Below are 24,543 nucleotides of genomic sequence, written 5' to 3' on the forward strand. Positions count from 1 at the left end.
TCGACTAACTATACCCGGAAAAAACTGGTAAGCTTAGCCTGACCAACTATTTGTTTATTTGCTGCACATTTACTGGTCTTTTTAGCTATGGTTGCCTTCTCCTTTGTTTTTGTTGATGGTAATGTTTTCTTTTGTGGTGGTTCATTGTCAGGGATGCTCTGATTTTCACACTGGTCCAATTGCTTTCTTTTTGTACTTTTTCGTATCGGGTCTTTAGTGAATTTCACTTTTCCAACTTTGAGGTTTTGATTCCCTGAATGTAACTGCAATGCTGCCTTCTCTTTTGTCAGACCCCCTAAAATAAAACAAAAAGATGAAACCTTTTAAAACCTCAAGTTTTATACTTCAATTCAGATGCATGAATTTCTCTTACAATGCATGAAAATAAAATAAAGATGTTAATGTCTATAACAAATATATTAGCCTTTCAACAAAATAAACCCAAAACTAAAACTGCAAATGTTTAAGAGTGCATAACAGTTACCAATTGGATCATCATCATCATCATCATCATCAAAGGAGAGTACTGGAACAATCTTTGGTGCTGGGAAAATACAGGTTGGAACTTGACTCATACTTGGGAAGGCACGCAGTTTAATATGGGTTGTGGTATCATCTTTATATGTGCAGGAAAATTGTGACCTAATCAGGTTTTGCTTCAGCTGAGAGGATAAAAAAAAAAAAATTATAATACATAGATTATAGGTTAGATAGATACAGATTAGGATTAAGTTACAGATTCTTTTCTTTTAACTAATCATGACAAAGTGAAATTTATAGATACATACTATAATATATTAAAAAGTTTTTTACCCAAATATCCTTGGTAAAATGAGGGCATGTGTATGTGTATACCCCGATACACTGTTTCTGACCCTGCAGAAGCCCCCAGGAAAGGCAGGGGGAGAGATGCTGTCGCTGCCCGCTTCTCTCCCCATGCCTTTCCTGGGGTCTAGAGCCCTGCTGCCGCCGATTCTCTCCCCCTGGCTTTCGGCGCAGCTGCCCCATTGCCTCCCCCATCCCCGATTTTATGATTACCTGTTGCTGGGGTCGGGTCCGTGCTGCTTCTGGCTCCGGTGTGGCGTCTATGCGTCATTGCTATGCGCTGCGCAATGACGAGTGACCTTGCATCACTCGTCATTGTGCCTCACAGCGCATAGCAACTACGCATAGACGCCACACTGGAGCCAGAAAGAGCGCGGAGCCGACCCCGGCAACAGGAAATCATAAAACCGGGGATGGGGGAGGCAATGGGGCAACGGTGGCTCTAGACCACAGGGAAGGCAGGGGGGAGAGAAGCGGGCAGCGACGGCATCTCTCCCCCTGCCTTTCCTGGGGGCTTCTGCTGGGTCAGAAAAACCAGGGGGCAGTCTCTGGACCCCAGGCTAGGCAGGGACAGAGAAGCTGGCAGCAATGGCAGGTCTCTGGACCTGCAAAAGCCACTACAGTTCATTGATTTAAAGTGCCCGCTTTAAATCATTGAACTGCAGCGGCTTATCGGCACATAACACGCAGATAGACTTTAGTGTAAAAAAATTTAGCCTAGTATAAAAAAAAATAAAAAAAATAAAAAAAGTTCTACGCCGATAAATACGGTATGTGTATAATTATACACACACACACACACACACACACACACACACACACACGTGTGTGTATACATACATACACACAGAGCGATATCTATATATCTATCTAATATATATTTTACACACACTAAATATAATCTATATTATATTATTTTATTTACTACTACAATTGCTAAATATTAGGATGCATGGCTTGTTTACATTAACCTCTTAAGGACCGGGCGTTTTTACTCTTTCGTTTTTTCCTCCTTACCTTTAAAAAAAATCATAACTCTAAATTTTGCACCTAAAAATCTGTATTATGGCTTATTTTTTGCGCCACCAATTCTACTTTGTAATGATATCAGTCATTTTACCCAAAAATCTACGGCAAAACGGGGGAAAAAAAATCATTGTGCGACAAAATTGAAAAAATACAGCCATTTTGTAACTTTTGGAGGCTTCCGTTTCTATATAGTAAATTTTTCGGTAACCATCTTTATTCTCTAGGTCCATACGGTTAAAATGATACCCTACTTATATAGGTTATGATTTTTTTCTGAAGTAATACAAAATCAAACTACATGCAGGAAAATTTATACATTTAAAATAGTCATCTTCTGACCCCTATAACTTTTTTATTTTTCCGTGTTCAGGGCGCTATGAGGGTTCAAGTTTTTGTCAGTACCATTTTTGCATTGATCTGACTTTTTGATCGCTTTTTATTAATCTTTTCATGATATAAAAAGTGACCAAAAATATGCTATTTTGGACTTTGGATTTTTTTGCACGTACGCCATTGACCGTGCGGTTTAATAAGCGGTATATTTAATTCGGACATTTGCGCACGCGGCGATACCACATATGTTTATTTTTGTTTTGATTTACACTTTTTTTTTATTATTGGAAATGCCGGGTGATTCAAACTTATTAGGGGAAGGGATAATTCAAAGGGTTAATGATTTTATTTATTTATTTATTTTTTTACACTTTTCTTTTGCAATATTATAGCCCCCATAGGGGGCTATAACATTGCATTTATTGATCTTTAACACTGTTCAATGCATCTCCATAGAGATGCAATGATCAGTGTTTTCGGCGATTGATTGCTCAAGCCTGGATCTCCGGTTTGAAGCATTCAATCGGCGATCGGACTGCAGTATGGAAGGTAAGTGACCTTCCTCCTGTAGTACAGCTGTTCGGGATGCCGCGATTATACCGCAGCGATCCCGAACAGCTCCCTAAGCTAGCCGGGCACTTTTACTTTCACTTTTAGCTGCGTGGCTCAGCTTTGAGCGCGCGGCTAAAGGGTTAATAGCGCGCGGCACCGTGATCAGTGCCGCGCGCTATTTGAGGCGGGTCCCGGCTTCACTATGACGCCGGGCCCGCCGTGATATGATGCGGGGTCACCGTGGGACCCCGCGTTTTATCACGGGAGCGGGACCAAGGACGTACTCATAAGTCCTTGGTCTTTAAGGGGTTAAACTTTCATTTCACTTTTAAAAATGCAACATTTTAACACCTTAAAAGGACCCTAGCACTTTTTTGCACATAGGACCACTGTCAATTTAAGCATGATTAACTTTGTAATGCTTTTACTTTTCATTCTGATGTCAAGAATGTTTTTTCATGACATTTTACTTTATGTTAGTGGTAAATTTTCGTCGATACTTGCATCATTTCTTGGTAAAAAATTCCAAAATTGTATGAAAAATTTGAAAATTTTGCATATTTTTTTTAACTTTGAAACTCTGCTTATAAGGAAAATGGATATTCCAAATAAATGATATATTGATTCACATATACAATATGTCTACTTTATGTTTGCATCATAAAGTTGACATGTTTTTACTTTTGGAAGACATCAGAGGGCTTCAAAGTATAACAGCAATTTTCAAAATCGAAATTTTTCAGGGACCAGTTCAGTTTTGAAGTGGATTTGAAGGGCCTTCATATTAGATATACCCCATAAATGACCCCATTATAAAAACTGCACCCCTCAAAGTATTCAACATGACATTCAGTGTGTTAACTCTTTAGGTGTTTCACAGGAATAGCAGCAAAGTGAAGGAGAAAACTCAAAATTTTTTTTTTTTTTTTTTTTTTTTTTTTACACTCGCATGTTCTTGTAGACCCAGTTTTTGAATTTTTAAAAGGGGTAAAAATCACCCTAAAATTTGTAACCCAATTTCTCTTGCGTAAGGAAATACCTAATATGTGGATGTTAAGTGCTCTGTGGTTGCACTAAAGAGCTCAGAAGGGAAGGAGCGACAATGGGATTTTGAAAAGTGAGTTTTCTGAAATGGTTTTTTTTTGGGGGGGGGGCCCATGTCACACTTAGGAAGCCGCTATGGTGTCAGAACAGAAAAAAAAATAATAATAATAAGTCAGTTGCTTCTGACTGACCAATAGCAGGGATAGCACCCCTGCCACCTCACTCCTATCCCTTCAGGGGGATCTGGGGCATCTTGGACAGCCCCAATCCCCCTTATTGACTTGGTGGTGGTGGGGGGGTTGCACGGGGTGCCTGCTGAATGAATGATTTTGGTAGGCATCCCGGTCCGGCGAGCGGCGGGGATCAGAGGAATGCCAGGCGTACCTGTACGCCCTGCGTCCTTAAGTGGTTAAAGAAAGATAATTGAATAAAATTCTGTACAATTTGCTACAGTCTGTATAGCTTTCATGTATGAAATTCTGGCATTTATGCATTTTTCACAGTAGCTTTATTTAAAAAAAAAAAATTATATTATATTATATATATTTATATATTATATACATATATATATATATATATATATACACATATATATATATATATATATATATATATATATATATACACACACATACACATATATACACATTATAGAAGCAGCACACCACAGGTAGACTTCAAAGGAAAGGTGAATTTATTCCATGATGTGAGAGACTACGTTCCTCCAGCCTCACGCTGGCTTTCTCAAGTGCCAGCGTGAGGCTGGAGGAGCGTAGTCTCTCACATCATGGAATAAATTCCCCTTTCCTTTGAAGTCTACCTGTGGTGTGCTGCTTCTATATTTTTCTATACATTGAGAAACCAGTGGACCGAGGTTCAGAATATGCGGGCACCCCGAATTCTTTTCTTCTACGTATTCCTGGAGGTGCTGTTTTTATTGGATATCTATATCTATTTTATATAAATCTATTTTAGAACATGATTTTATTAAATTAATTTACTTATTTAACAAACTTCTCTAATACGATTTCAAGTTTACCTTGGGTTTGTTTTTGTCCATGCACTTCTGGACACGTTGGTTTAGGGGTTTGGGGGATGATCCATTGCGCTGTTCAGGAGATCTAGGGTAAAGGAGAGAATGGATTCTGTTAAGGTATATTCCCATGGTAGTTTCATCTTAATGGGACTTGCCAAAATGACTCCTTTTAGCGATTTATAGAATGTATTTCCAGTCTAAGAAACGTAGAAGTGTTTGAATATACCTTAAGACTGAGTTAACACATTACAAAACTAGCTTAATATTAGAGATTTGTAACCAAAAAGGATGGAATGGAATTCATGTATACTTTTATAGCAATAATCTCAACTAAGGTGGTTTTGGAGTGTCCATCAAATGCAACCAATCTCTGGCCAATAAGTTGCCCATTTATTTTGGTTAGTAGCAATCAGCACAGGAAAAGAAGTTTCACAGGATGGGCAGTAACACACAACTTTGTTTGAAAAGGTTTGCTATTGTGTTGCTAAATAAACAAAACACATAAGTCATACCTAAAGAGAGACAAAAGAGGCAATGCTCCAAAGGTGGCATTTTCTTCATCTGAGCATAGCAGCTCTGCTCTGTTCTTGCTGGGAGGGCAGGCAGCCTCTTCATCCAAAAGTATTAGGAATGTTTTTATGGTCTCTCTACCACATAAAGCTGTACCACGGTTTATTGCATGAATTTTAGGCTGTGAAGAGGTAGAAAAGAATCCTATCATACCAAGTACAGACTCAATAGGGGAGTGGAAAAAAGAAACACATTGGCCCAGATTTATCAAACTGTGTGAGTGAAAAAGTGGAGGGATTTCCCCACAGCAGCCAATCACAGCTCAGCTTTCACTTTACCAGAGCTTGTTAGCTGAGCTGTGATTGGCTGCTGTGGGAAAATCCTTCCATTTTTTCCTCACACAGTTTGATAAATCTGGACCATTGTGTGTTGAATATAACAGTTTTTATAATAGATTTTCACAACTGGACCTTTTCAAGATTAGGGCCAAATAAATAATGGCTTATCCAACTTCATCACAAAAAATGGACTAATGAAAGTGAATAATAGTGGAAATATTATAATATAATATTAACCAAAAAAGGCCGCAGCAACTCCAAATAAGGTGCAGAAAAAAAAGGTGCTTTATTCACACAATGTGATATATAGCCACAATGAAAATTGGCGAATGTTCATACTATGCTTCTTACCCGTGCAGGACTGATGCCTGTGGAGCTCTCCTTTACAGTAGATGAAGTAGTAAGGGTTTTAATCCTCAGTTGTAACTCTTCTGCCACTTCTATTACAACCTCACCAAAAGTATCCCCGCTGCCCCTTCCTTTTATCAGATGAACCTTTATTGCTGAAAGGATTAGCTCTCCAGCATTCCTGAAGATAGAAAAGGGAATTGGTGATTTTAGCTTTTTAGGTCAATGTAAATAAAAATACAAATAAAAAAATATATATAATTACATTACTATATATATATATATATATATATATATATATATATATATATATATATATATATATATATATATATATATATATATATATACACATATATACATATACATACACATATATACATAAATAAAACAGACATATAGACAGATTAGGGAATGTCTGTCCACAGTTGTATTTGATTATGAAATGCTTAATCTTTGTGATTCATTTATGGTCTTAGGGCAAGTTCACACGAGTGGATTTTACGCTGCAGATCTGCCGCTGAAGGACCGCTGTATGGTGCCTTTACAAGTGCCTGCTCGGAGCAGCAATACACCACTTAGAGCAGACACACTGATGTGCAAGTTCGTATTGCCGCTCCGAGCAGGCACTTGTAAAGGCACCATAGAGCGGTCTCCTTCAGCGGCGGATCTGCAGCGTAAAATACGCTCCCATGAACATTAACCTGTCAGATCGTCCTGGCTTTATTATCTGCCGTAAATCAGAAACCAAGGTGTAGAGTGAATCAGAATTATATCACCAGTTCTATTAAAGGGGTATTCCAGGCAAAAACTTTTTTATATATATATCAACTGGCTCCGGAAAGTTAAACAGATTTGTAAATTACTTCTATTAAAAAATCTTAATCCTTCCAATAGTTATTAGTTTCTGAAGTTGAGTTGCTGTTTTCTGTCTAACTGCTTTCTGATGAATCACGTCCCGGGAGCTGTGCAGCTCCTATAGGGATATTCTCCCATCATGCAAGGGATATTCTCCCATCATGCACAGCTCCCGTGACATCATCAAAGAGCAGTTAGACAGAAAACTTCAGAAGCTAATATCTATTGGAAGGATTAAGATTTTTTTAATAGAAGTAATTTACAAATCTGTTTAACTTTCCGGAGCCAGTTGATATATATAAAAAAAAAAAGTTTTTGCCTGGAATACCCCTTTAAGCTACGGGCGACACCTACACTGCTGAAAAGCCATGCAGAGTTTTGCACTTTTACAACCCTATTCTGAAGAAGGAGAAAAAAAACCAAAAATGTTTTCTTGAATGCATAAATCATATAACAGACAAAACCCATCAGATGGCTAAACTGCTCAGAAGTGCGTATTCTCTAAAATAAATTCTCTGCTGGAAAAAGAATAAATGTGCTTTATTAAAAAACAAGGATATGGGCAATTTCCAAGCGCCTGTTAAAATACCAAACAGATTCATAATTACAATTCCAAAAAACGGAAAGAATGTCAACCATTCTGGACAACTTTTCAGTGCAGAGGAGAAATTTCTACACAATACAGAGAGAGATAAGAGTTTACTATAACAAATTCTTATTTGGTAAAATGAAGGCTGCCCAGTTATAATCTGTCTTAAAGGAAAAAAAAAAAAAGTATAAATAAATATAAACCTGTATGCTCCTGGCTCTCCATGCATTCACTGAAAGCACGCACACACACGCGCACACACACACACACACACACACACACACACTACAGTGTTCAGGACAGACATTGAGTTGCATTTTCCTGAAAAAAAACAAAACACTTCTTTAACCCCTTAAGGACCCATCCCAAATATACCTTAAGGACCCGGCCATTTTTTGAACATCTGACCACTGTCACTTCAAGCATTAATAACTCTGGGATGCTTTTACCTTTCATTCTGATTCCGAGATGTTTTTTTTTTCGTGACATATTCTACTTTATGTTAGTGGTAAAGTTTTGTCGACACTTGTATCATTTCTTGGTGAAAAATTCCAAAATTTGATTTTATAAAATTGAAAATTTGAAGCTCTCTGCTTATAAGGAAAATGGATATTCCAAATAAATAATACATTGATTCACAGACAATATGTCTACTTTATGTTTGCATCATAAAGTTTACTTGTTTTTACTTTTGGAAGACATCAGAGAGCTTCAAAGTTCAGCAGCAATTTTCCAATTTAAAAAAAAAAAATCGGAATTTTTAAGGGACCAGTTCAGTTTTGAAGGACCTTCATATTAGAAATACCCCACAAATGACCCAATTATAAAAACTGCACCCCTCAAAGTATCCAAAATGACATTCAGTAAGTGTGTTTCACAGGAATAGCAGCAAAGTGAAGGAGAAAATTCTAAATCTTCATTTTTTTTTACACTCATGTTCTTGTAGACCCAGTTTTTGAATTTTTACAAGTGGTAATAGGAGAAAAAGCCCCCCAAAATTTGTAACCCAATTTCTCTAGAGTAAGGAAATACCTCATATATGTATGTCAAGTGTTCGGCGGGCGCAGTAGAGGGCTCAGAAGGGAAGGAGCAACAATGGGATTTTGGAGAGTGAATTTTGCTGAAATGGTTTTTGGGGGCATGTCATATTTAGAAAGCCCCTATGGTGCCAGAACAGCAGAAAACCCCACATGGCATACAATTTTGGAAACTACACCCCTCAAGGCACGTAACAAGGGGTCCAGTTAGCCTTAACACCCCACAGGTGTTTGACAACTTTTCATTAAAATCGGATGTGTAAATGGAAAAAAATAATGTTTTCACTAAAGTGCAGTTTTTTCCCCAAATTTATCATTTTTACAAAGGGTAATGGGAGAAAATGCCCCCCCAAATTTGTAACCCCATCTCTTTGAGTATGGAAATACCCCATGTTAGGACGTAAAATGTTCTGCTTGCGAACTACAATGCTCAGAAGAGAAGGAGCCACATTTGTCTTTTTGAAAGCAACTTTTGCTGAAATGTTTTTTTGGGGGCATGTCGCATTTAGGAAGCCCCTGTGATGCCAGAACAGCAAAAAATACCCACATGGCATACTATTTTGGAAACTACACCCCTCAAGGAATGTAACAAGGCATACAGTGAGCCTTAACTACCCACAAGTGTTTGACGACTTTTTGTTAAAGTTGGATGTGTAAATAAAACTACATTTTTACAAGGGGTAATAGGAGAAAATGACCCCCAAAATTTGTAACCCCATTTCTTCTGAGTATGGAAATACCCCATGTGTGGACGTCAAGTGCTCTGCTGGCGAACTACAATGCTCAGAAGAGGAGGAGCGCCATTGAGCTTTTGGAAAGAGAATTTGTTTGGAATGGTAGTCAGGGGCCATGTGCGTTTACAAAGCCCCCCGTGGTGCCAGAACAGTGGACCCCCCCCACATGTAACACCATTTTGGAAACTACACCCCTCACAGAATTTAATAAGGGGTGCAGTGAGTACTTACACCCCACTGGCGTTTGACAGATCTTTGGAACAGTGGGCTGTGCAAATGAAAAATTTAATTTTTCATTTTTACGGACCACTGTTCAAAAAATCTGTCAGATACCTGTGGGGCGTAAATTCTCACTGTACCGCTTATTACATTACATGAGGGGTGTAGTTTCCAAAATGGGGTCACATGTGTCGGGGGTCCATTGTTCTGGCACCATGGGGGCTTTGTAAACACACAAGGCCTTCAATTCCGGACAAATTTTCTCTTCAAAATCCCAATGGCGCTCCTTCTCTTCTGAGCATTGTAGTTCACCCGCAGAGCACTTTACATTCACATATGGGGTATGTTCTTACTCAGAAGAGATGGGGTTACAAATTTTGGGGGGCTTTTTTCCTATTTTCCCTTGTGAAAATGAAAAATTTAGGGTAACACCAGCATTTTAGTGAAAAAATGTTTTCTTCATTTTCCCATTCAACTTTAATGAAAATTCGTCAAACACCTGTGGGGTGTCAAGGCTCATTATACCCCTTGTCTCGTTCCGTGAGGGGTGTAGTTTCCAAAATGGGGTCACATGTGGGTATTTATTTTTGCGTTTATGTCAGAACCGCTGTAAAATCAGCCACCCCTGTGCAAATCACCAATTTAGGCCTCAAATGTACATGGTGCACTCTCACTCCTAAGCCTTGTTGTGTGCCCGCAGAGCATTTTGAGCTTACATATGGGGTATTTCCGTACTCAGGAGAAATTGCGTTAGAGATTTTGGGGGTCTTTTTTCCTTTTACCGCTTGTGAAAATAAAAAGTATGCGGCAACACCAGCCTGTTAGTGTAAAAAAATAAATAAATAAATAAAAAAATTTACACTAACAGGCTGGTGTAGACCCCAACTGGTGCCTGCTGATTGATATCAGCAGTCACCCCGGTCCGGTCCCCGTCCGACAGGGACCGAAACTCCAACGGGCATATTGATACGCCCTGGGCCCTTAAGTACCAGGCCGTCAAGGCGTATCCATACGCCCTAGGTCCTTAAGTGGTTAAGGACGCAGGGTTTTTCAGTTTTTCCTCCTTACCTTTTAAAAATCATAACCCTTAAAATTTTCCACCTAAAAATCCATATTATGGCTTATTTTTTGTGTCACCAATTCTACTTTTCAGTGACAGTCAGTTTACCCAAAAATCCACGGCGAAAAAAAATAAAATAAATCATGGTGCGATAAAAGCTAAGAAAAAAAAACGCCATTTTGGAACTTTTGGGGGCTTCCGTTTCTACGCAGTGCATATTTCGGTAAAAATGACACATTATTCTGTAGGTCCATACGGTAAAACTGATACCCTACTTCTATAGGTTTAATTTTGTCGTACTTCTGGAAAAAAATCATAACTACATGCAGGAAAATTTATACGTTTAAAAATGTCCTCTTCTGACCCCTATAACTTTATTTTTCCACATACAGGGCGGTTTGAGGGCTCTTTTTTTTGCGCCGTGACCTGAAGTTTTTATCGGTACCATTTTTTGTTTTGATCGGACTTTTTGATCATTTTTTAATGGTATAAAAAGTGACCAAAAATAAGCTTTTTTGTACTTTGGAATTTTTTACGTGTACGCCATTGACCGTGTTTATTGATGTTTATTTATTCATGTTTATTTTATTTACACAGTTATTTTTTGGGGAAAAGTGGGGTGATTCCAACTTATTAGGGAAGGGGTTAAATGATCTTTATTAAAGGGGTTATCCAGGAAAAAACTTTTTTTTTTATACATCAACTGGCTCCAGAAAGTTAAACAGATTTGTAAATTACAGTAACCCCCCCCCCGACATATGATCAAATCGACATACGATAACCTCTCAGGGGCCATCGCATGTCGATTTGATCATATGTCGGGGCCATCACATTAACTGCTATCCGACAGTGCAAAATGCTTAAGCCGCTGTCGGATAGCAGTTTAAGCATCCCGGACAGGTTCACTTACCTATCCCTGCTGCTCCGGGTCCACTTTGCGATCCTCCGGCGTCTTCTGCATCTTTTCCGGGGTCAGAGCCTCGCTTTCCGGCGTCGATATTACGTCCTGCGCACGCCGTCCCGGCGCACAAACATAATCACGTCACCAGAAAGCGAGGCCCGGACCCCGGAGAAGATGCAGAAGAAGCCGGAGGATCCCGAAGAAGACGCCGGAGCAGCGGGACAGCATCGGGAGCTGCGAGGATGCGCTCCGGAGCGGCGGGGACAGTCTAGTATTAAATGCACTTTTTACATTGCACGAACCCCTCAACATACGATGGATTCGACAAACGATGGGTCGTTTGTAACGAATTACCATCGTATGTTGAGGGACCACTGTACTTCTATTAAAAAATCTTAATCCTTTCAGTACTTATGAGCTTCTGAAGTTAAGGTTGTTCTTTTCTGTCTAATTGCTCTCTGATGACACGCGTCTCGGGAAACGCCCAGTTTAGAAGCAAACCCCCATAACAAACATCTTCTAAACTGGGCGTTTCCCGAGAAACGCGTCATCAAAGAGCACTTAGACAGAAAAAGAACAACCTTAACTTCAGAAGCTCATAAGTACTGAAAGGATTAAGATTTTTTAATAGAAGTAATTTACAAATCTGTTTAACTTTCTGGAGCCAGTTGATATATAAAAAATTTTTTTTCCTGGAATACCCCTTTAACACTTTTTTTTTGAAATGTTATAGCTCCCATAGGGGCCTATAACATTACATACACTGATCTTTTACACAGATCACTGGCATGTATTAACACACCTTTGATCAGTGTTATCAGCGCTTGACTGCTCCTGCCTGGATCTCAGGCACGGAGCAGTCATTCGCCAATCGGACACCGAGGAGGCAGGTAGGGTCCCTCCTGGTGTCCTGTAAGCTGTTCGGGACGCCGCGATTTCACCGCGGCAGTCCCGAACAGCCCGACTGAGCAACTGGGATGGTTTCCCTTTCGCGTCAGACACGGCGGTCAGCTTTGATCGCCGCGTCTGAAGGGTTAATACAGGGTTAATGTCCTGTATTAGCCGCGGGTCCCGGCCGTTGATGGCCGCCGCGATATGACGCGGATTCACCGCGTAACCCCGCGGCATATCGCGGGAGCCGGCACAGGACGTAAATATATATTAAGGAGTTAAGCCGGGAATTCCTATTCTGTACTAATTCCAGCATTGTCCACTGAAATTGATCCGCGCAAAGAACAGACAGACAGTCTTTTGGCCAACAGCACCAATATCACAGTGGCAATCTGATAGAGCCCCGGCACCAAGAATTAGACTGGTACCGGGACTCAATACATCAGATGGCCATCCAGCCAGTCATTGGCCGATGCAGGACATCGCTGTGGCCATCGAGTCGCCGACCCACAACATGACGTATTGACCACAGGAAACACTAAAAGGAGGAGGCACGCCCTGGGAGCTGCAGCAAGACAACGCAGACACCGGGGTACGGCAGGAGGTATGTAGATAGAAAAAAAAATTATAAAAATAAAGTACACACAGAACCTCCCCCCCCTTCCAGCCCATCAAGGAGTATTCCTTTAGACGGTTAAAAGTAAATGAAAGCAGCATAGTGGTTGGTTGTCATGAACAACCATCAATGAGCATGAGAAAATTCGTCCCTCAATCCTCCTCATACCCACCAATATTTTAAGAAGTAAAATAAGGAGGAGATTTAAAGACCACCCCTAACACAAGCCTTCAAGCCTTTTGTTATGTGCCAAAGTATTATTGTTAATTCAACAAAAGGGTTATAAAATGGACAAAAAAAAAAAAAAATCTTACTTTGTTTCTCCAAGCATCTCGTCCAGTCTGTCAATAAAGTGAACAAACTGTGATAGTCCTTTAATGTGTTTTCTTAAAGGATCAGCTTCAGAGGGAGCATACCCTTTTCCACCAAGTTCCACTGCTCTAATGAAGGAGGTAGCTACCTGCAGTGAAATTAAAAAAAAGATATATATTATATATAAATAAAAAAAAGTTAAAAATAAAGACATCCAGGGTTATTCTAAAAGGACTGCGCAAATTGATTGCCTCAGTATTCATAAACTGATGGTCCCCATTTCTTTGTCGGGGATACTGTCATTGGTCACTCATACCTGGACATGGGGAGATTTATCAAAACCTGTCCAGAGGAAAAGTTGTCCAGTTGCCCATAGCAACCAATCAGCTCGCTTCTTTGATTTTTAACAAGGCCTCTGCAAAATGAAAGCAGCAATATGATTGGTTGCTATGGGCAACTCAGCAACATTTCCTTTGCACAGATTTTGCTAAATCTCCCCCAATATCCAAGGTTTATGTTCTCGCTTATGAATACAGAGGCTATAACTTTGTACCATCTTTCTGAATCACCCAGGATTTATTGTGATCCAAGTTTAGAATTTTCTCACAGCACTTCATAAGTCGGAATTTCTTGTACTGTGCTTCATAACAAATGTAAATATAATGTAACATACCAAAAAAAGGGACATCTGCTTATTCTTCGATGCATGTTTAAGGTCGGTGAAAGCTTCTTTATCTAGTCCTCTCTCTGGGCAGTTAATAACATGGGCTAGGGCAAGATCATTCTTAGAATTTACCAAAAGGCTCAAATAGGAACAAAATATTCTCTTTACAACTTCTTTCATCTACAAAATAAAAAATAAAAAAAAGTTTGCTTACTTTAAATAATTCCCTGAATCAAAAGTCACAAGCTTTTATTTTCATGAATTACCTTAATAAAATCCATATTATTTTTACAAGGCGTTGAGATAGACAAAGAACTATGGTCGGTATCTTCCGATTGATGACCAAGGAGAAACTCCTGTAACTGGACCTGTTTAAAACACAAAGTTACATATGCATGACCGTACCATATTTATATCTCAGAAGCTTGTAGGCAGAGAGCAGCTGAGGTCTTCAAGCTAAAGTTTACACCATCAAAACCTGCTAGATAGCCAAATGCTTGTGAAGTTAAAGGGGTATTCCAGGCCAATATATATCTAAAATTTGGCCTGGAATACCCCTTTAACTTCACAAGCATTTGGCTATCTAGCAGGTTTTGATGGGAGAATATCCCCATAGGAACTGCACAGCTCCCGGACGTGAGTCGTCAGAGAGCAGTTAGACAGAAAAAAAAAAAAAAAACAACTCAACTTCAGAAGCTAATAACTATTGGAAGGATTAAGATTTTTTAATAGAAGTAATTTACAAATCTGTTTAACTTTCCGGAGCCAGTTGATATATATAAAAAAAAGGTTTTGCCTGGAATACCCCTTTAACAGCTCTCCTGACTCAACCTAGCAACGTCTTCTTACTGGGAGAGAAGAGTAAGCTACTGCCCGACACCTCTAGTGACTGCTCATCACCTCTGAGAACTGCCTGGTCCTTCTCTCTCCTGACATCATCTGTCAGGGAACAGATACAGACGGTTGGCTGGTCCTGATAAAATTGGTGGTTTGAGCCAACCATCAATCTCATGTGTATAGCCAGATTTTTATTTTTAGAAGACAATGAAAACTTTATATATATCTGTAGAATACAACGGAATTATGCCAAGCTGTACCTGGTATAATTCACCATCACTATTATTCAGAAAAGGAGTGCAAACCATTAGTTAAACGGTTGTACATAGTTAAATACCACACCCTGACATTTAAGACTTTGTAGTTTTCTTCAGATACTGGTTTTTATTTTATGGCCCTCCCCCATTACCAATAAAAATATAGTGTCAGACATTTCTGTGGACTGTATTTGCAGAACAATGTATTGTCATCAATATTTCCTTAAATTATGGACAACCCCTTCTACGAAATAGGATTTATCATCCTCTGCAGACTACCTCTTGACTCGCCCTGGGCGTTTTCTAGCCTAGCATATGAACACAAATCATTTCCACATAACAATTCTGTGGCATTTCCTTTACCACACTACCTTTCTCCCTGGCCAATAATATAGACATGTACCTACTGAATATCCTCTATCAGCGCTATACATTACCAACATGCTCCTTGAAGTTGGAAATGACAACCATTTAGTATACAAACTACCTTTATAATTGATGACACTAATACTATATTCTGAAATACTAAATGGTTATATTGGTTACTCACAGAAGAGATGGTTTCTGCCAAAGAGTCGGATTTTGAGAATGCCGCATATAAGTCAATGAGATCCAATGAATTGCTTTTTTTCAGAAGCTGATCATATGTTCTTCGCACAGAATCATAACTTGGTGGAGATTGACTGCTATTATTTAACAGTCCAAGCTTATCTTTCAGCAAGTGTTTCCACATCAGCAGGAGTTCACTGAGGGAAGCTGTATAACCATTTCCACACTAAAATAAAAACATAAAACCAGACATAAAACAGGCAAAAATAAAATGCACAAGAATACTTTATTCTGAAAGTAGTCTTAAAGAGGGCTCCGATTATCTCACAAACACACAAAATTCTGACAATTAAAGCACAAATTCCACATTTTACAAAAAAATAACTACAGTACAGCTCTATGTATTAATAATTGCACCGATACTCAGATCTTACAATAAATACCTCGATATAATGCTGTTTTCACTGCCCCACACCGCTCATAATGGTGCAGTATCAGGCAGAGGTTCCTGTTGTCTCCACAGCAGCCATACCCAACGTGCCCCAGTGTAGTGCGATCCTATGGAGTTGGGTCTCGCACTAGGTACAGCTGCTATGGGGACAAAGTGACACTGCACGATTATTCAACAATTTGACCATGGGTGTAATTATCAAAAATTACTATAGTAGAAAGTGCACATTTTAATTTTCCTAAAACTTGGGATTTTCACTTCAGGAATAACCAAAGCTGGAAAATCCATCCGGGCCCCTGGGTGTAAGATGCTGTTACAGCCATCACAGGGGAGTGCCCCTGTGGCTCACTTTACTGCCTGTCCCGATCTGGGAGGGTACAGCAGAGTGCACACAGCGGATGTCTCCTTTAGCATTGCTTGTCTGTAGTAACTAAGAGGGAGACTTGTTAAAGTGTTGTTTCATATGGCAACTGCATTATAGATTTAGAATTGCGCTTGTTTCCAGTTACCTGGCCACTTACCAGGTGGAGCCCTCAGTACACGCTTGCATATGGGTATACAGTACATACTATTTCCACATCTTTCATACTTTAGGGTCACCTCCGACAGGCATATGTCGCTACTTTGTATGTCAGCTAAGTCTCATGCATGTAGGGAGCTCTGACAAACGCTATAACAGTTTTATCACACATACGCCACTACACAATTGCACTTTTCATAAGTTTTAGTCAGTTGTGTCAAACGCCACGCATGCGCTTCATCTTAGTTGTATGCGCACATGACAAAATGAATAAAATAACTCAGTATTTTCACGGTACAGACACTAGCTGTATTCATACTTTGAATGAGCTAGTGGTTTTGTGCAAATATAGAAACGCCCCCCCCCCCCACCCCCGCTCTACCATTCACTCCTTCTCTACCTCACACTTCACAGAGCTGTAGCATTTTCCCAGGGTACACTGCTCACATAGCTAGAAGTGCCGAAGCAGCAGTGTGCGCCGAACAAAACTCTGCACAATCGTAAAATCAAATCTTTATAAAGTACACAGGAGGGGAGATTCTCAAAGAATTGTGCGTAAAAAAAAAAAAATCTATTTTGGCGCGAAAAGTATCAACCACATTTTCAAAGAGCTTCGTGCCGCGGTTTACACAGTTCGCGTCAGTTTTGTAAAAGTGGGCATGTCCACGAACAGTCATGGCCGTATATGTTGGCACCCCTGAAGTTTTTCCAGAAAATGAAGTATTTCTCACAGAAAAGGATAGCAGTAACATATGTTTTGCTATACACATGTTTACTCCCTTTGTGTGTATTGGAACAATAAATAAATAAATAAATAAATAAATAAATAAAGCAAATTTGACATAATGTCACATCAAACTCTGGCTGGACAAGATTATTGGCACACTTTCAAAATTGTGGATAAATAAGATTGTTTCAAGCATGTGATGCACATTTAAACTCACCTGGGGCAAGTAACAGGTGTGGGCAATATTTAAAAAATAAAAATAAATAAATAAATACACACACACCTGAAATCAGAGGAGGAGAGAAATTCACTTAGTCTTTGCATTGTGTGTCTGTGTGTGCCACACTAAGCATGGGCAACAGAAAGAGAAGAGAACTGTCTAAGTACTTGAGAACCGAAATTGTGGAAAAATATCAACAATCTCAAGGTTACAAGTCCATCTCCAGAGATCTAGATTTGCCTTTGTCCACACTGCGCAACATTATCAAGAAGTTTGCAACCCATCGCACTGTAGCTAATCTCCCTGGGCGTGGACGGAAGAGAAAAATTGATGAAAGGCGTCAATGCAGGATAGTCCGGATGGTGGATAAGCAGCCTCAAACAAGTTCCAAAGATATTCAAGCTGTCCTGCAGCCTCAGGGAGCATCAGTTTCAGTGCGAACTGTCAACATTTAAATGAAATGAAACACTATGGCAGGAGACCCAGGAGGACCTCACTGCTGACAGACATAAAAAAGCAAGATTACATTTTGCAAAAAATGAACTTGAGTAAGCCAAACCCCTTCTGGGAAAACATCTTGTGGACAGATGAGACCAAGATAGAGCTTTTTGGTAAAGCACATCATTCTACTGTTTACCGAAAATGGAATGAGGCCTACAAAAGAAAAGAACGCAGCACCTACAGTGAAATATGGTGTAGGTTCAATTATGTTTTGGGGTTGTTTTGCTGCCTCTGGCACTGGGTGCCTTGAATGTGTGCAAGGCATCATGAAATTTGAGGATTACCAGTGGATTTTGGGTCACACTGTATAGTCCAGTGTCAGAAAGCTGTGCTTGCATCCGAGATCTTGGGTCTTCCAGCAGGACAACATACGTCAGAAAGCACCCAGAAGTGGGCGGCAACAAAATGCTGGATAGTTCTGAAGTGGCCAGCAATGAGTCCAGATCTAAATCCTATTGAACACCTGTGAAGAGATCTTAAATTTGCTGTTGGGAAAAAGCAGTAAGAGAGACCTGGAGCAGTTTGCAAAGGAAAAGTGGTCCAACATTCTGGTTGAGAGGTGTAAGAAGCTTATTGATGGTTAGAGGAAGCCACTGATTTCAGTTATTTTTTCCAAAGGGTGTGCAACCAAATATTAAGTTAAGAGTGCCAATAATTTTGTCAAGCCCATTGTTTTGGAGTTTGGTGTGACATTATGTCCAATTTGCTTTTTTTTTTTTTTACTCCTTTTTTTGGTTTAGTTCCCATACACACAAAAGGGAACAAACGTGTATATCAAAACATGTGTTACGGCAATCTTTTTCTGTGAGAAAAACTTTATTTTCTTGAAAAAATTCAGGGGTCCAACATTTACGGCCATGACTGTATATTGTCTGCTTTACATGATATTTTAAAAGGGGTCAAAGTCCAGTTTACATCAAAAAATTCACACCAGCTTTTTGATAGTGAAGAAATCACAAATGGTTATAGTTTTGGTTTTTTTTTTCTTCTCATTTTAGATACATTAATGCGGAGGACTACGCCAGATTCGACGGATTGCGATTATGAACAGCGTTTTCTTAAAATGTCAATAAAAGGATTAACGAGGGCTGTGGGGAAGTTTTTTTTCTTTCTTTTTTTTTTTTTTTAAACAAATTTTATTGAATTTTCATTGTTATAAACAAACATCACACATTGATAGTTAAGTGCGGAATATCGTCGAATAGGAGCCATAAGAACATTCAATAATTTACAAAACCAGAAACTGTAAACTCCACACAGCTAATGGATAACCCAAGTGGACATGCGCGGCAGTATCACAATATTCATTCGCCTCGCTCTAATTAGGCGTGCCATGTTCGTAGTATGTTAGAAGTCAAGGTCAAGAGGTAAGTCGTAATGGACCCAGTGAATCACTCAAAACCCCAAGACAGTACCAGTCTGTCGAGCTAAAGGGCTTAACTATGTCCTCGATTTCAGCTGATGTGTAGTGTGTAACAATAAAATCTTGCCATTTGGCGAAATATTTTGCCGTGTTTGTGTTCATGTGTCGTTCAGTATCAAGCCTATCTATCCCACATAACAATTTAAGTTGCGATATGACCATGGTGATGGTGGGAACAGAAGGGGAGAGCCAGGCTGCGAAGATACACCTAAGTGCCACTAAGAGGACAATGTGAACTAGTTGGGGTGTTTTGGTGGGGCCTTGGTCGGTCAAGTCAGGTGGTCTAAACTGATGAAACAATAGGGCTCTTGGTGTATGTGGTAGTGACATTTCCCATTTCTCTCTGATGTATGATATAATCATTTGCCAATATCTTTCTGTATGGGGGCACGTCCAAACTCCATGCCACATATTCGTCAAAGGGGTAGCACATTTAGGGCAGGCCGTGATACGATCGGGGAAATCCGGGGAAGGCAGTATGTTAAACCCATATAAGGCTTTGTGAGCCATTTTGTAGTAGGTTTCACGCCATCTCTCATTGATAATGCATTTACGGATGATATTCCACCCATTCAAGATACATTCCGAAATATCGTCTCCTGGTACCCATGAGGTCCACGCTGAAAAAATAGAAGAGGGTGTAAATTTCAGTAGTACTTTCCTAAGGGATGTGTATATCATAGAGATGGACAATTTACGGGGTTCCGAACCAATAAGATAGTCTAGTTCGTTCTTTGTGGCCTCTTTGGACAGGTTACGCAATCGACTAAAGAAGAAGGAGCATATCTGTTGCATAGGGAATGCATGAGACGGGGGAAGGTTGTGTAGGGAGAGCAGTGTGGTTGGTCGGAGCCATCGTTTCTGAGTAACGTCCATAAAGTGCTTGGCCGTCGTGAGGCCCTTGTCCGACCAAAGGCCAAGCACCTCAGGAGGAAGTCTTGGGGGAAACTCTGGATGTTTCGCCAGTGGTAGATGTTTGGATAAGAGGTAAGGCAGTCCATATAACTTCCTGACCTCCTTCCAAGATGCCACCGTATCCCTCAGCAGTACAGAGCGTTTCACTATGGAGGGGAGTTTAGAGTATGTAGTATGTAAGAGGACTGCTAGGTTCCATGGAGCCGCCAATTCACTCTCTAGACCGTAAAGAGCATGATAAGAGGATCCATGTATCCAGTCATTAACAAATCGAAAAAGACATGATAGATTGTATCCTCTTACATTGGGAAAATTCAGTCCCCCATCAGACCTATTGAGCATCAATTTGTTTAGTGCGATTCTGGGCCTCTTCCCCGCCCAGATAAATTTGGTGAATGCTGAGTTTAAGCCTTTCACGTCAGTATGTTTTAACAGAAGTGGTAGGGTTTGCAGGGGGTATAGGAGACGCGCAAAGCTGACCATTTTAATGAGTGCACATCTCCCCATAAAGTTCAGGGGGAGTTTTTCCCATTTACGTAATTCAGCTTTAATCTTGGAGAAGAGGGGAGTATAGTTTAAACTATATATGGGGTCGGGCGTTCTCCCTATTTTGATACCCAGGTAGGTGATGGAGGAGTCAGCAATGCGGACTCCCATACCTGATTTCTCTGGAAGCCACTGGTGACGGAAAGGACCTAGGGGTAAAAGTTCCGATTTAGACACATTTATTTTGTAACCCGAGAACGCCCCAAATGTTCTCAGATGTTCAAGAATGCGTCCTAGGGAAGCAGTCGGGCCATCAAGGAACAATAAAATATCATCTGCGAACATTGTCAATTTTACTTCATTCTTCCCCACCTTAATGCCAGGATAAATATTTTCAGACAGTAGGGAGAGCGCCAGGGGTTCTAACGCTAAATTAAAGAGTAGGGGAGAGAGTGGGCAACCCTGTCTGGTGCCCTTGAAGAGAGGGAAGGGCGTGGATAGGATACCAGGTGTGTGTATTCTAGCCTTAGGGGTTGCATAAATCCCAGAAATGTAATTCCTAAATGACCCTTGAATACCAATCGCATCCAGCACCAGTCCCAGCCAATCCCATTTTACATTATCGAATGCTTTTTCGGCATCCAAAGTGAGCAAGGCAGGAGCTTCACCCCTCTGGGGCTGATGTTGTAGGCGATCTAGAACCGCCATAACCGTTCTCAAATTCATGGTAGCTGATCTGTTCCTAATAAAGCCCACTTGATGGGAACCGATTAAGGCTGGCATGAATCGAGAAAGACGGTCAGCTAAAATTTTTGATAGAATCTTGATGTCTTGGTTAATTAGAGATATCGGACGATAGGAACCTGGGTCAGTTAGGTCCTTACCCGGTTTAGGCAAAACTTTTATGTGTGCAAGAGAGGCTTCTGTGGGTAATGATCCCGTAGACATGAATACCTGAAACATATCCCTTAAGACTGGGGCAATCTGCTCTGATAGGGCTTTATAAAATTCGCCTGAATACCCGTCTGGGCCCGGGGCCTTCCCGTTATGGAGATGACCGATAACTCCCTGTATTTCCTCCACCGACACCGGTGCATTAAGAATCTCCCTCTGTTCTTCCGTCAGTGTGGGAAGTTGGACCCGTTTCAAGAAGGCCTCACCCGCCGAAAGGTCAGAGGGAGAGTTTTCATAAAGCGAGCTATAGTAGGAGGACAGCAATTTGTTAATGGAGTGAGGGTTTTTGTGCGTGACTCCCGAGGAGTCTTTAAGTGCTGTTATGTGAGGGGTAGGTATCTTTCCCCTAGCTATACGGGCCAGTAGACGTCCCGATTTGTTACCGTGTCTAAAGAGATCTACCTCAAAGTGGGACCTCCCTAGGCGTTCCCTTCTATCCCACCATAATTCAAAATTGGCTCTAGCCGATTTCCATTCCTCCCGGTTCTGAATAGTAGGGTGGGCTACGAAGGTGGCATAGACATCCCTTAGTCGAGCACTGGCTTCATTCAGATTTTTCAGAGAGGTGCGTTTTAGGTGGGCCACGTGTGCCATCAATTTTCCCCTTAATACTGCCTTCCCCGATTCCCAGAACAGAGTTGGGTCTGAGCGGTGTTCCCCATTATATACGGTATATTCTAACCACCAACCCCTAAGTAATTCGAGAAAGGTATCATCCTTGGCCAGCAGTGAGGGGTATTCTTTCTTTTTATAGAACATTTTTCTTCAATGTGTTGTGGGGTTTATAATAATTGAATTTTCAGGCTTAGTAGTGGAAGCAGTCTTGTAGACAGAATCCATTACTAAGCCGGGGCTTAGCGTTCCCTCAAAAAAAAAAAAAAAAAAAAAAAAAAAAAAGCCGAGAGCGCACATAAAAGCAGCACATTCATAAACAGGAAGCCTCCAATTGTTGCTAAACTACTGGAGCTGCAGATCGCAGCAGGTCAATCTGCTACGGATTGCAGTGGGTCTCATTTATTAAGTTAAAGGAGTAGTCCAGTGGTGAACAACTTATCCCCTATCCTAAGAATAGGGGATAAGTTTGAGATCGCGGGAGGTCCGACCGCTGGGGCCCCCTGCGATCTCCTGTACGGAGCCCCGACAGCCCGCAGGAAGGGGGCGTGTCAACCTCCGCACGAAGCGGCGGCCGACACGCCCCCTCAATACAACTCTATGGCAGAGCCGAAGCGCTGCCTTCGGCAATCTCCGGCTCTGCCATAGAGATGTATTGAGGGGGCGTGTCGGCTGCCGCTTCGGCGGGGGTCGACACCCGCTATCTGGCCAGAGAGCCTGGCCCCCGTAGGGGATACGTTTTTCACCACTGGACTACCCCTTTAACAAGCCGGCAGCACATGCGGCTACACTGCATTGCCCGCTGACTCCTGTATACACTGTCATAATTAATAATAATCACCGCCGGGAGACAGAAGCTCTGATTGGTGAATATCAGAGCTCCCATCTCCTGGGCAGGGATTATGAAATGCGACAGTGTCTACAGGAGCCGGCAGGCCGCTTTTAAAAGAAATAAATGCGTATCTCTGGAGAATGCTGCTGCGATCTACCCCTGTACTATAACTCCCATCATGGGCAGAATCTGTCCATGATGGAAGTAGTAGTCCTAACTGTCCCAAAATAGTCTGCAGTGGGGGCAGGGGATGTGCAAGTGCCGTGTAAGCGCTGTGGTACTACAACTACACCCATCATGAGAGACTGTCCCATGATGGGAGTAGTTGTAATTTAGCAGTGTTAAAAGGACAGCTTCTGCATCCCCCAGGTGTCTTGGTAGAACACTTTCCTATGTGTCCTTTTTAGTGGAAAATAAATAAATTAAAAAAAAACACACACAATAAAATTAGTATCCACTATAAAGTGCATTCCACAAGAAACAAAATTAGAGTACTTGCTTCTTGCTCTATCGAAAAAGACGCAATGAAAGTTTTTGCGCAAAAAAATACACAAAAGGGGGGAAATTCAATGATAGATCTCCCCATAGTATTTACTGCACATAGGGGCCCTCCGTTGCAGGTTATGGGCAAAAATCTGACTGCTTTGTTAAGTTTAAGGTCTTCCATACAGGTAGGTATGTATCGTTGTGAGCATGAGTGAGTGTGAAGCCTCAAGCACAACGTGTGTGTGTATCAGACCCAGATCTTGATTCACAGTTCAGATTGTTTACTACTGCTCTATAATGCACTCTATGCTGCTGCTGATTCTCAGGTTTGGCGGGTAGGTGAGTATTTGTGTAGACATAGGAGAGCAGGATCTTTTGTGCTTGCAAGCCATTATAAGGGCTAGCTTCAGGACAACAGAAAATTTGAAATGGAACTTGCAGAGCAGAACTTTGATGAAAAGTGCCATATTCAAAATTTACACTGCTCAATAAAAAGGGAAAAATAAAATAACACATCCTAGATCTGAATGAATGAACTAATCGTATGAAATACTTTCGTCTTAACATAGCTGAATGTGCTGACAACAAAATCACACAAAAATCATCAACGGAAATCAAATTTATCAACCCATGGAGGTCTGGATATGGAGTGACACTAAAAATCAAAAGTGGAAAAGCACACTACAGGCTGATCCAACTTTGCTGTAATGTCCTTAAAACAAGTCAAAATGAGGCTCAGTAGTGTGTGTGGCCTCCACATGCCCATATGACCTCCCTACAATGCCTGGGCATGCTCCTGATGAGGTGACGGATGGTCTCCTGAGTGATGTCCTCCCAGACCTGGACTAAAGCATCCGCCAACGCCTGGACAGTCTGT

At 40.8% G+C, this 24,543-nt stretch overlaps 1 protein-coding gene across 2 annotated transcripts in view; it reads right to left on the reverse strand.

Annotated features, from left to right (window-relative positions):
* The window catches only part of PARPBP (PARP1 binding protein), a 35,028-nt gene continuing 10,485 nt past the window's right edge, over positions 1 to 24,543 (reverse strand). For both annotated transcript variants that reach the window (XM_056574555.1, XM_056574554.1), the window contains exons 3-11: positions 15,541 to 15,765; positions 14,163 to 14,264; positions 13,906 to 14,076; positions 13,235 to 13,380; positions 6,019 to 6,196; positions 5,332 to 5,510; positions 4,823 to 4,904; positions 485 to 662; positions 1 to 295 (exon numbers count right to left, since the gene is read on the reverse strand). In XM_056574555.1, coding sequence (XP_056430530.1) covers positions 9 to 295; positions 485 to 662; positions 4,823 to 4,904; positions 5,332 to 5,510; positions 6,019 to 6,196; positions 13,235 to 13,380; positions 13,906 to 14,076; positions 14,163 to 14,264; positions 15,541 to 15,765 — 1,548 coding nt within the window. In that variant the 3' untranslated portion in view covers positions 1 to 8. The remainder of the gene's footprint in view (positions 296 to 484; positions 663 to 4,822; positions 4,905 to 5,331; positions 5,511 to 6,018; positions 6,197 to 13,234; positions 13,381 to 13,905; positions 14,077 to 14,162; positions 14,265 to 15,540; positions 15,766 to 24,543) is intronic.

This window comes from Hyla sarda, chromosome 4 (assembly GCF_029499605.1).
Source record: "Hyla sarda isolate aHylSar1 chromosome 4, aHylSar1.hap1, whole genome shotgun sequence".
In the NCBI taxonomy this organism is placed as follows: domain Eukaryota; kingdom Metazoa; phylum Chordata; class Amphibia; order Anura; family Hylidae; genus Hyla; species Hyla sarda.